The sequence below is a fragment of the Sylvia atricapilla genome, chromosome 17, assembly GCF_009819655.1.
Source record: "Sylvia atricapilla isolate bSylAtr1 chromosome 17, bSylAtr1.pri, whole genome shotgun sequence".
NCBI lineage: Eukaryota > Metazoa > Chordata > Aves > Passeriformes > Sylviidae > Sylvia > Sylvia atricapilla.
In genome coordinates this window covers 3,544,656-3,557,332 of record NC_089156.1, presented here as the reverse complement: position 1 = coordinate 3,557,332, position 12,677 = coordinate 3,544,656, and the positions used below count along the sequence as shown (strand labels likewise).

Sequence of the window (12,677 nt, the reverse complement as noted above, 5' to 3'; positions counted from 1 at the left end):
GAAACCTCTGTAATGCAGAGAAAAGATACAATCTCTGCTAAAACCAGATCTGCCTTATATTATAAAGTGAGCCACTGCCAAAGTGTGGGAGCAGAACATGGAGTCAGAGATCTGCCTGGGGCTTTTATCCTTAAGGCAGGATGCAACTCCTGCCAGGCCCTGAAATCTCCCCCACTGGAAAACCTCACACCCCCAAATAATGACAGAGAAGGACAGTTTTCAAATAATTTATTAGGAATTTAAAACTGAAATCTGGAAAAAGGGTTACAGGTGTGGAGAGAACAAACACTGGAGTGTAATAACTTACTGGCTTAAAAACACAGCTTTATTTCTTTTTTTAAAAAAATGCCCACCCTGAAACCAGAGCCCCAGCCTCCAGGCAGTGGCCAGAGAGTGACTCACAGCCCAGCAGCAGCACAGCTGGCCCGGGATGTCTGGAGGGGGCACGGAAGCAGCTCAGCGCATACACCGAGAGGGAGGAAAGCGCTGTCCGCAGACCCAAATTTGAAGTATATAGAATAAAAATAAACCCAATAAAATGCAGCTCTTCTTTAATTAGGAAATATTTAAAAAAACAGACATACAGACTCTTGTCTCAGTAACAAAAATTATTGCTTTGTGTTTTCAGTACTGATCTGTTAAGTACCTTCTTACCTAAACAGAACTCTCCAAACGCATCGCCCAGGTCAGGACAAGTTCCAGCAAATGGGGGAGAGATAGAAGAGAAAAAGGGCCCTGTGGGCACTGTGGCCCTCCCAGTCCTTTTCTAAATGCCCATCTCCTTTACAGGGGCTCAGTTTGGGGGAAGAGAGGGAATGATTTTTAAAACTTAAGATGAAGCTGTTATTTCCCTGGGAAAAGAGTTTGGCTGCATCTTAATAAAAGGCTTAATCACCCCCCTTAACAAGGTCTTTGGTTCACTGAAATCCAGACCCAAACCTGCCCCGTGTATTCCTGCTGGAGGCCCCCCCTGGCAGAGTGCTGGTTAGCAGGGGCCTGGACCATACCAGGGGAAGCCCCAGCAGGTTCTGGAGAAGGGACCAGATCACCCCGCACAGGACAACGGACAAATTCCCACAGTCTTCAGAACACAGAGTAAAGCAAATGGGAAGCTGCAATTCTATAATTCATATAATCCCTGAGAAGCCCTTAACCCGCCCCCAAATCACCACCCTAATGCTTTTCTCCCCTGTTAATGAATCCCCATCCCAGAGCCCTGCCCTTCAGAGAACGACTACCCAAATCTCCCCCTGGCTGACACCCCTTCTGATACCCTCGCCCCTGGAGGAGGATCCCCTTTCCCAGGAAATCTTGACACAAGCGATAAAGTTTGGAGAGTGAATTCCTTTCAAAGTAACCAAGACAAGCAACGGCGGCAAAGCCCTTTCCCTAAGCCAGCCCAGAGCCGGCGCTACGGAGCCCAGGGATGGAGTCTGTACATCAAGCAATTGGAAGCAGCTTTAACCCGCTCAGCAAAACAGCCGATGGCTGGTACGTTTCACCCCACCCACCCCCCGCCCCCCTTTCATCTCATCTCATCAGAGGTCTTAAAATCTTACAGTAAAAGGTGTACAAAAAAAGAACAAAGTCCTGTCAGGATTCTGCTGGAGAGTATTGCTCACGCTGCGGCACCAAGTCCAGGACCTGGAGCTGCTCCTTGGAGCCAGGCTGCAGGCAGCAGCCAGGTTCAGCTCACGATATTTACATATTATACAGGAGGAAAAAGAAAACCCCACATAAAACTAAATCTAGGAAAAAAAAAATCTTTCAGCTGTAAGGATAGTGTTTTTCACTTAGCAAAATATACATTTGTTTTGTTCCATAGCGATGTCCAACGTTTTCGGATCCTTGGAGTTTCACACTTTTCAAAGCCTCACATTTACAAAACAGAAACAATTAAAAACAGTTTCTTTAAAAAAAATAGAAATACAGCAGTTCCTCTCAGCCTTTGCTCTCTCTCTGTCTCTTTCTTCCCTTCAGAACTGCATTCTTGTTACATACCGTGCTTTAAAAACACTGACGACAACAACAACAGAGTTGAAAATATTCAAAACAGTTTCAAAGCCAAATAAAAATACTCCTCAATGAAAACTACCTAACACAATCACAAAGCCAATTCATAAAATATGTCTACTAGCTCGGGAAAGAGCAAACAACAAAAAGAAGGGGCAGCCCCCAAAAAAGATAAAAAAATAAAATAAAAAAATAAAACTAACAGCTAATAAAATAAATAAAAGAAGAATCAGTGGGCTGGGGGCAGGGAGGGGGAAGCGTAAACCGTCGGTGGTTAGTAGGAAAGCGAGATGATCTCCTCGGGTTCAGTCCAGTGTGGTCTGGTCAAAGGGAGAGATCGGGCAGGGCGGCAGGAGCCTGGCAGCCAGCCGGCAGTGTACAGTTTGATTCCAGAGAAAGGTAACCTTGGCTCATCCCCCGAGGCTCACCAGATCCTCCAGCCACTCGCTGTCCTCGGTTAGGTCACTGGGGAATCTGCGGGACACAGCAGGGGAGGGAAGGGACACGATCTAGAGCAACCACATCTTTTCCTCCTGGGCTTTTCTTCCGGTGTGATCTGGCTGAAACGCTCAACACCCAAACTTTGCCCCAACACAGTCTTGCTCTGCACATTGCTGGCATGGGGACAGGGCACAGCAGAGATGTTTGTGTCTTCAGTGGCAACGTTCAGGCCTGGGAAACAAGGTCCCACACACCACATGGCCTGGCCCCTGCGAGGGCTGTGACATAGCAGAGTCCAGCCATTTTCTCAGCACTCAGCTCTGTCCAGCCCTGCCAGGCTGCTGTGGGCACCATTCCCTCCAATTTTTTATCTCCTTTTTGAGAAGCTAGTTGTTGACTTTTTTAATTTTCAATTTTAAGCCAGCTACCTTCAGTCACATTTGCAAAGCAAACAGACTGTCCACCAGTTCTCTCTCAGCCTATCCAAGGACCAAAAACAGAACTGATCAAAAACCGAAACAGATTTTCCTTCTGCCCTTCTCCCAGGAAGGAGGTGAAAAAAACTCACTTCCCAGAGACTGGTTTCAGCAGCAGTGAGAACAACCAGCTGCATGGTGGAGGCTTCCCCAGTCACACAGAAGAGCCAAGCTTATCTCAGGATCACCACTGGGTTGTGACTCTGGCCAACCCTGCAGATGTTTTCTCTTTTTGTGAGTGCTCAAGTTTCTTCCTCTTTGTGCCAGACACTAAGACACTCTCCACTCCCAGCTTGGGGAATGTTTGGTAGGAATCCAACCTGCCAAGGCTTTGGTGCAGGAGAGAGCCCCAGGCTGGCCACAGGACTCCTCTTCACAGCCTGGGTCACGCTATGGAGCCTCACAGCAATATCCACAGCTTCAGCTGAGAGCCTGAGCACAGGGACCAGCCCAGAACCTCACTCCTCTCTCATTACCTGCTCCGGTTCAAAGCTCTCTTACCTCCTGCCTCCTTGGTCCCCAGCTTCAGTGATACCCATTGGTAAAAGCTGTTGCAATCAAGGGACCCTGTGAAGAAAGAGTTAAAACCCCACTCTTAAACAAAAGAACAGCGAAGAAGAATTACTAACACAACAAATTCAGTCATGGCCCAGACAACAGAGTAACTTTTCAGTTGGAGGTGCCAGCTCTGAAGAGCATACCACCCTACGTGTCAGGGACATGTCACAAGATGCTGTCTCGAGGCCAAGACGGGCTCTTGGAAAGCCTGAGCTAGATCAGGGAAAGGACTGGAGATCAGGACCTTGAGTGTTGATCAGGGAGAGCCAGCAGAAACCAAGGATGTGGGCTCAAATTGAGCTGCTGTACTCTGCACCATCCATCTTGGTCTGGGGCTCAGCAGAGGCACAGCCAATGCCGCAGTGGGTGGTATTTCAAAACCACACAACTGACTGTGGGCTGAGGGGACTGCTCACCTCCCTCACCACGTGGAGACACAGCCCAGTGCCCATGTCCCTCCCTCAGAGGGCCCAGGGAGCACTCACCCCTAGGCTGTGTCCAAAGCCGGTGCTCGGGGCCGGGCTGGCAGCGCTGATGTAACTGCTGACCCCTGAGTCCTGGTTGGCGGCTCCATAAAGCTCTGCCATCGGCCCGGGACTGGTGGTGCCCAGGAACCCACCGGTGCGACTGGGGGTGGAACCTACAGCAGGCAGCACAACTACAGAGTGAAGATCCCAAAAATGCAACCCCGTCCCACCCCCCTCCCGCAGCCCCTTGGCAAAGCTCTGTGACAGGAGCCCGTAGCGGGGAGGAAAGCAGAGTTACCTGTCCCTCGCACCACGGCCGCCGCAGCCGCTGCTGCTGCCATCGGTCCGTACGCAGTGAGGGGGATTGCTGGAAGAGAAGGAACAGCCATCTCAGGAGCACTGTGGCTACATGGGAAACTCCTTGAAGGGAGCCTTCACTTCCTACTGCAAAATACTGGGCTCACACATACATATTGGCTTAGTGCACCACAGGGGACATAAAAGGATGACAACTGGAAGTGCATAGCCCTGAATTTATCAGTGTTCTTTTGCACAGCCAATGTCCAGGGGAATGCACGAGCCATGCTCTGTCAAGCGCACACCCCAGAGCAGCCAAAGGCATGGTGTGGAAGAGCTGAACGAGAAGTAGGCAATTTCGTATGTATACTGTCACTACTAAGCTTGCACGATGCAGTTAATCTGAAGCTACAGATCCAGATTTTGGCAGTAAACGTGGAGAATTGCAACAGCTCAGGGACAGCAGCTGAAGCTTAACATCCTGAGGCTCAGCCCCTCCTCTGTCTCTTGATAATATTCTTGAATAACTGTTTAATAGCCTCTTTCTCCCTATTTCTTTGCTCAAGACATACCATTCTCCCCACACTGAGTTTTGCTCCTGAATTGCTCAAAACCTCTTTGTTCATTGTAGAAAAGCAGGAAACATATACCTAGGGAGCAGGAACTAGGAATGGCTTAATTAAAACAGTAAGTCTTAATTTATATGTAGCAGCTCTAATTCCCAACTCTACTGCCACAGGCATTCACCCTCGGGGCAGGAGGCATCTAGCCAGTATGTTTCTCTTTGCCCTTAAAATGACTGGGTCAGCATTTCATGCTTGAATGTGAAATTCACTGTGATTCTGTTTAGAGCACCATAAAAAGAGGTCAGAACAAATCAATCGCGTTAAGGCTGAAACCCAGACTAGCTTAGGAGGGAATATTTAGTAGCAGGCACCAGCCTGTTTCAAGCAAACGTCATACGAGGCTTCTATCTGGGTTAGCTGCTCATTACAGGCCCTGGGCCAATGCAGGCATGTTGCTGCTTCACATCACCCCCAAAGATGCTGTTCTAGGAAAGAAAGGCTGCTGGCAGCCACCCTCCTGCCCCATTCCTCCTGCAAGTCACACATGAGTGAATGTAGTTTTTACTGAGAAAGGAGGCAAGGTCATCTCAAAAGCCCCAGTTCTTTTTCCAAGAAAAATCCTTCTTGCCTTTGCAGTCTGATCTGCTGAGACACCAGGTTTGTGTTGCGGTGACAAAGCACCTGCGTGTGCAGCCCTGCCTGTGCCATCCCCTCCTCTTGGCTCCCCTCAGCAGGCTGTGCAGCGCAGCCCGTGTGTGCTGCAGCCACTCGAAGGCACAAGGGCCCTTGAGCACACAGAGCTCTCGGGGCCTGCTCTCCGCAGGGCCAACTCCAGCCTATCCATGGGAACCGCGGCCCAGCCAAGCGGCTGCGCTGGGGCTGCGGAACAGGAGGGAAGCGGATCGGGGAGGGAAGAATGCCACGATCCCCAGCTGCTACTTCAGTGAGACACTCAGGACTGTAAGCTAACGTGGCACCCAGCCAGGACAGCAGCATTAATAACTTCTTGTTGTGCAGAGCCCTGGTGTACCCCGGCCACCAGTGACAGCCAGGCCCCGGGTGAGTCACCTCTGCTAGGAAAAGGCACAAGACAGCCGGGGGTGGACATGAAGTGAAAAACACTTCTACCAAGTCACTGACGTTCCTCTACAAATGTGATGGGTTTTGCAGAAAAACACACATGTAAGTAAACAACTGGACCCACATCTGCTTTGCCTGCCAACCAGAAGGCTCAAAGGTGCTTATGCAGCTGCATACATGGTGTCAGGGAAGGGTTTTGTTATGAGGGAAACAGGATTTAGTTTTCCCCTACCTCCCTCAGGGAAATTTGTTCATTGGTGGCTGCCAACCTCAGCATCCTCACAAACAGAGAGTCCCTGAGGATTAGCATAGTTTTGCGCCACAGAAACTCCCTTTCAAGCCTGTTTGTACTGCTAATTCCAGAAGAACTTCCCAGGAAGGTTTTCCATACCCCTTTGCAGAGAGATTCAAACCCTGAAACAGGTGGGGGCAAGGAAGCACTGGGAAGGAGGAACACCACGGAAATGAAATGGCAAATGGGGAGCAGGGTGCTACACAAAGCTGCTTTTCTATGACAAAAACCATGGACAGGACAGAGCTGGGGAAAACATGGCCATGGAAGGGAAAGTAGACAGAAGGAACATCACATAGGGAACACACTGCACACACCCCAGGGGCTGAGGATCCAGAGGGCATTTGCACTTTGAGGACACTGAGAACAATCCTCTGCTCCCGTTTTGTTCCACGGCTCCCTACAAGCACTGCAGGATTTTGCAAGGTCCCACCACCCTCACTCCTACCTGAGAAGCCTGTATGGGAGCAGCTATGGAGCTACCACCCAGAGCAGGGAACGCAGCCCCTCCTGCCCAGGGAAATGGGAGTACAGTAACGAGGAGTGCATCTGTGCCCTCTCCCTCCTCCCAGCACTCCAAATTTCATCCTTGCAACAGTTCAGGTTAAAGCCATTTGTAGACCTGTGGAAGTCACCCTGCTCTCTGCAGTTTCCATGTCTGGTTTACATATGGCCTGGGGCAAGGAGCTAAAAACAAAGCAGGCAGCAGGAAAGGACCTGCATGGCCCTCTTCAGAGGCAATACACATGGCTCTGATTGCCTCTCCATCTTTCCATCCCCAGCTTTGGATGGAGCTTATCCAGATGAAAGAGGAAATAAGGCACATTTCCAGTCTAACTGCGCCAGGCTGTGGAGCAGCAACACCACTGAAACAGCCCAAAGCCCCCTTCTCCCCTTCCAGCTTGTGAGTTTAGGAAATGAGTGGGACTGACCTGTGAGCTCAGGGAGGACGGGGGCACTCGGGAGAGGGGTCCGCTCTACACGGAACTCTAAAAACGAAATGCAAGACAGCTTAGGAACTCATCAAACGGCCCAAGGGGGAGCCCCAGAGACACAGCAGCCAGGGTCTGCTGGGGGAGCAGTCTGCAACCAGACTGCAACCAAGCCAGTGTCTTCTTTAAACTGATTTATAACTGGTGCTGAAAGGTGCTGGACTCCTGCCCTGAAGGCTGAAAGGATCCATTTATCCTTGGAATAATTGTGGCCAGGGCAGGGCGAGTTCAAGCATCACTGTGTAGCCTCAGGTCTGCCCTGGAGCACTGCTCTGTGACCCGGCCAATCTGACCTCTCAGTGCCAAGGCCAGTGGATGCTCAGCATGTGCCACACTCAGCCTGGCACAGGTTTACGATGAGGGACTTGAAGCCACTACAGCTAGATTCATGAAGAGCTTCCAGACAGCCAGGAGGCAACAGCAACTTTCAGCCAGTCAGCCTGGTCTCACCTCAGATGAAGAGAAAACTTCCCATTCCCAGCCCTTAATATCAAAACTTCATATATCAACCATCACACTGAGGGATGGAGTAAGGAAGGGATGCTCAGAGTTGCCACAACTCTAGAAAACAGCAATAGCAATAGCACAGTGTGTCCCTTAAGTGTGCTCTGCCTCATTCCCTGGCCTGGCAGAGAGCAGGAGGGGAGGCCCCACAGCTCTGAGCAGCTGCGGCACAGCAGGTTCCAGCCATTGATTGTTGAATCCATGTTCTGAGCACATGGCAGTGTTGGAAGCTTGAAACCACCCAGTTTGCAGGGGATCTGCAGCCCCCTGGCCCAGCAGATGCTTTCACCCAGTGAAGGCTGAGTGGTCCAGACTGTTCAGAACACAACTGCAGTGCTGCACGCACCTGCCTTTTGCGTGCCCAGGAGTTCCCTGGCACATGGGGTTTAACATTCCGTGCTGCTTTCAGAGTGGTGGCAACTCTGGTAAAGAGAGACAGACACACACAAAGGCAGTGAGACAGGCAGAGCTGCAGGGCCCTTCTGTGTCACAGCAGCAGCCCTGCAGAGGAGGCCAGCAGAAAGGACGTCAGAGCAGCCTTGGGTTTTTCCTGCTACTGCAGTGTGAGGATAATCCTAAGGAAGGACAAGCTGTTCCCACCTATTCCAGGGCTTCTCCAATCCCCCTTCCACATCCATTTCCAGTTTAAAGAAAGACTGAACAGAGTAAAGGATGAAAGGGGCAGAGCTTGGGTTATGGACCATGCCAGGGACTCCCATCACCTGAAGACAGACCAGAAAACAGAGCAGGGAGCTCCACTCACCAGGGAACTGGTAAGTGTAACCAGGTGCAATGCCAGTGTAACTTCGACTCGCATAGGTGGCAGCTTGGAAGCCTGGATAGCCTGGGGAAGAGAAAAGGACTCTGTTACTGCAAGCTGGCAAGGTCTGGCTGCTCGTGAGCAGCATGAGCACCCTTTGGCATTAGACAGCAGAAAGGATGGTGACAGCAGAAGCCCCAGGAGAGCGTTGGGCAGAGCGCACAATGTGTGAGCCTGCAGAGCAGTTCTAGCAGGCCCGGGTAATTTTTCCTTGTTTCAAACATGTAAGGACATGGAGATTTCCTTTTCAGACTCACAGCTCTGCAGACTAAGGCTGTCTGATACATCAGCTGGATTTACAAACAGGAGATCAGGGAAGAGGGGGCATTTGAACAGCTGAAGCTCTGAGTCACTTTTGCACTAGAAGGGCTGGTAAATGCAGGTACAAAGAACATTTCTTCCTGGCACAGACAGGAGCACAACTCCTGATGTTCCCCTTCCACCTATAGGAACAAGCCTGTGAGAATGCAGGGCATTGACTCACAAATGAATATTTGATTTGAGATCTCTCAAGACAAGAGTCCATAAATTTCCCAGTGACTCAGTTTGAGTCTTGCTGCTTTAAAATTCAGATGGCTAAGAAAAGGCAAAACCCAAAACCACAGGCTGGAGATTTATTTTCCTTCAATAAGTCAAGTGAAAACATTGGTGGAAAAATGCCTTTTTGGGGGTTTTGTTCAGTGACTAACTGCTACTCAGCAGGCTTAGCACTGAGAGCCAGGCTGAGTACACCCTGCCCAGCAACATCAGCAATGACCCTGAGCAAACAGTGCTCTTGGGTCAGCTCAGTCCTGGCTCCAATGAAAGTGGGAGGAGAGAGAAGCCAGGACCCACTGGAAGGATCACACTGACTCTCAGATCCAGGCACGAGGTTTGTTGACCTGGAAGATAGGGCTACAAATGACTTATTATTTTCTTCATTTTTAATTTTTTATCTGAATGCTTTTGCCTTGGGAGCTTTGATAGACAGGAAATCCAGCCTGTTTGTCACCAACTTCTCTTTGCAAGATAGTCCCATGATAAATGTACAGCTTTCCCTGCAATACCAGGTATTCGCTGTACCTGAGAGGGTGGGTACAGAATGACACAACATTCAACTAGAATTTTAAGGGCATTTTAACAGTCTTTAAATGGCAGTGGGGACATTTACACAGACTGCTGTTTCAAGTGGTAGCTTAGGGGCTCTTTAACCAATCAATTCATCAGAAAGCCTGTAGAAGTGTGGGAGGAAGAGGCCTGGGTACAGATTACTCCACACTCAGCTCTGCAGTCACACGAAGGAACTGCTGCCACGGCACTGCAGGACGGTGGCGGAGCTGCCGAGGGGCAGACCCGCCCCGCAGGGGCTGTGCCCAGCCGGCCCGACTGTCGCAGGACCAGCCCGGCTGTCGCAAGGCAGCGGCGGCACGTTTGCAGTTTTTCCAGGTGCCACCAGAGGGCAAATTGCGATCGCGAACACGTCCCGGCGGCCCCGCACGGGAGCGCTGCCCTTGGCGGCCCCGCACGGGGAGCGCTGCTGCCCTTGGCCGCCCCGCCGCTCCCGGAATAAACCTCTAAGCTGCCGCCTGGCACGGCCGGGAGCGGGGGGAGCGCGGCAGAGCTGACCGGGGGCTTACCCAGCATGCCGATCCCCAGCATGAAGGCATCCATCCCGTAAGGCATTACTCGGGACCGCCCTCGTGCAGAGCCCGTTGGGGACATCACCTCCTTCGGCTGAGCTTTTTTACACTCCACCTGCCACAAGAAAGTAAGGATCAGGCTCGCCTGTCACAGGCTGGCTCACAGGCTGTCACAGGACAGGGCCACAGAGCACAAATAGGCCAGGCAGGGCTGCCTGCGTGACAGCACGTCCCAGCTCTAGCCACCTCTGTCAGCCCGCTCTGCTGCCCTTCCCTGGCATCACTGTCCCCAGCCCACTTGGTGCCAGCCTTTCTCCTTGCTCTGCAGCCACCACAGGCAATGGGGAGCTCAAACATTGCTTTTTGTCTCCTAGTGTTACCCTTGATGTTCTACCTGACCCTGCACCAGAGTCTCAAAGCCTAATTTTCCTCATTTCTGAATAAAGGTAAAAACCTGCCCCCACTCCCAGGCCAGTACAAGGTTTTGTGTAACTTCAAAACCTCCAAGCACAGCACAATTCCTTGTTTAGTTAGCTCTCTTCCTTGAGAACTCAGTATTACTCTTGTTCACCTCCATACGGTGAGTTTCTTCCCCAGACTGACTGCTGTGATTTTGGGGAAAAAACTCAATCTGATTCCCCATTGCAGAGAAGATACATCAAGACCCAAATGCCTCACACCCAACCTCTGTGCCACTGCCCTGCTCCCTCCCACACCTCTATCCCTGCTCCCCCAAGTTCTGCCCCAGACACTCACCATTTTGTTGTTGATCTCATGGAAGTGGATTTCGCACACTTTTTCCACAATGTCTTCACTTTCAAATGTGACAAACCCAAATCCTGAAGAAAAAGCAAAACTCCCTGATCAGGTCAGACCTCTCACAGTTTGAACTCTCTACTCACAGCCTTTTATTGGCAGGAGAAAAGGACAGCACAATCAGCCCTTTCAAAAACAGCTGTCACTCATCTTCCCTCTCCAGCAAATTCTACTTTAATGCACAAGAACAGGACTGTCCTCTTACAGATCCTCCTCTCCTACTCGTCCCATACTTCCCACCCACTCTGAACCCAACTGATCTCAGACCCAGGTTTGTTTGGGGTTTTTTTTAAACTTTGCTATTTGCAAGGCTGACCACATGGCTGGTAACACTGGGGAGGATCTGGGCAGATGCTCACACAAAGAATTGGTGGGGAAACCAACATCTGCTTTCCAGGACATCACCACCCTCGCTAAACACACCCCACCAGCAGGAACACCCTGCAGTTCCCTCGCAGGCACACTTGCCATAAAGCCTCATGTGAGCAGGCACAGATCAGCAGTGCAGCTGCACACAGCAAGGCAGATACAGGCACAGTGATTCACAAAGTTTCACCAAAGTAAGGTTTGTATCTGGGCTAAGACAGGACAGCGTGTTCCTGGCCCCTGGCCCACGCTCACACCTCCTTTCTCTCACCAACCCCTTTGCTGACAGTTTTGGCAAAGCCCAGCTCGGGTGGGCACAGACTGAACTCCTCTAAGCTGGCTGCAACCGTTTCCGGAGAACTGAGGCAGGTGGGAGGATGTCTTAAAGCTTGCTGTGCAAGCAAGCTGGGATTAAGCAGAACTTTCCGCTTTCCAGAGCTGGCCAATTCCATGGTGCTGTAAAATAACATTCAAAAGCAGATGGGAATCCACTGCCCAGAACCCCACCTTTTCTCCACTCAGCTAGAAACATCTCTCTATAAACTCCTCCATCTGTCTGTGCCCAGGTAGATTCACACCACTCACCTCAACACCCACAAGCAGAGGAGCTCAGGAATTAGGCAGAAAAACCCTGATGTCAAAAGCAGTCCTGAGCCCCACCAGACCCCAGGCCTGCTATGCCCTGGGCTAAGCCCCTCACAGTTGACACAGTGCCTGACAGCTCTCCTTGCTGCCTCCCAAAATCCCCAACAGCTCTGACTGGACCAGTGACTGGAAGGCACCCATGAAGGAACAGGGGTTAATGCTTCTTCCCTCCGAAGATGAAGCTAGGACTGCCGAGGCCTGGCAGTCAGAGCAATTTAATAGCTTTAGAAAAAAAGTAAAAATCTGAAGGGCACAGAGTGTAGCAAGAACAGAAGGGAGAGTTCCCTCGCTGCTCTGGGGGCAGGAGTGCTTGGAAGTGCTTCCAACAACACACAGGACAGCAGCCAGCACAGGGCTGTGACTGACCCTGACTGGGAAGAGGCTGATGCTAAGTTTGCAGGTCAAGTTGTTGTCATTAAATCTCTGAGTTGGATGCAAGTGTCAAGCCCTGCCACACCACCAGGTAGTTGGTCTGAGGACTCACAAGGAAGGCAGGGACATCCATGGATGGGCTGGATCAGTACAGCACAAACAGTACGGCCTTGCTCCCATCCTGTAACCAGACTCCACCAGCAGGACTCGGGTAAGAAAAGGTGACCTGGGAGCACAAGTGGGCTCCAGGCCGAGGAAGGGGCGAGAAGCAGGCACTCTTCAGGCTATCGTGTCAGCTTTCCCAGAGCTCAGATTACTCGGGACAAGGTAAGACACACACTGCAGGCTGGAGC

At 51.1% G+C, this 12,677-nt stretch overlaps 1 protein-coding gene across 3 annotated transcripts in view; it reads right to left on the bottom strand.

Annotated features, from left to right (window-relative positions):
• Window positions 1–211: 211 nt before the first annotated feature.
• MSI1 (musashi RNA binding protein 1) overlaps window positions 212–12,677 on the bottom strand; it is a 30,242-nt gene continuing 17,776 nt past the window's right edge. For 2 of the 3 annotated variants that reach the window (XM_066331312.1, XM_066331310.1), the window contains 8 exons: window positions 10,882–10,964; window positions 10,123–10,240; window positions 8,450–8,530; window positions 7,123–7,179; window positions 4,254–4,322; window positions 3,974–4,128; window positions 3,432–3,497; window positions 212–2,487 (listed from right to left, as the gene is read on the bottom strand). In XM_066331312.1, the coding sequence (XP_066187409.1) occupies window positions 3,456–3,497; window positions 3,974–4,128; window positions 4,254–4,322; window positions 7,123–7,179; window positions 8,450–8,530; window positions 10,123–10,240; window positions 10,882–10,964 (605 nt within the window). In that variant the 3' untranslated portion in view covers window positions 212–2,487; window positions 3,432–3,455. The remainder of the gene's footprint in view (window positions 2,488–3,431; window positions 3,498–3,973; window positions 4,129–4,253; window positions 4,323–7,122; window positions 7,180–8,449; window positions 8,531–10,122; window positions 10,241–10,881; window positions 10,965–12,677) is intronic. The other variant, XM_066331311.1, reaches the window with a different exon arrangement.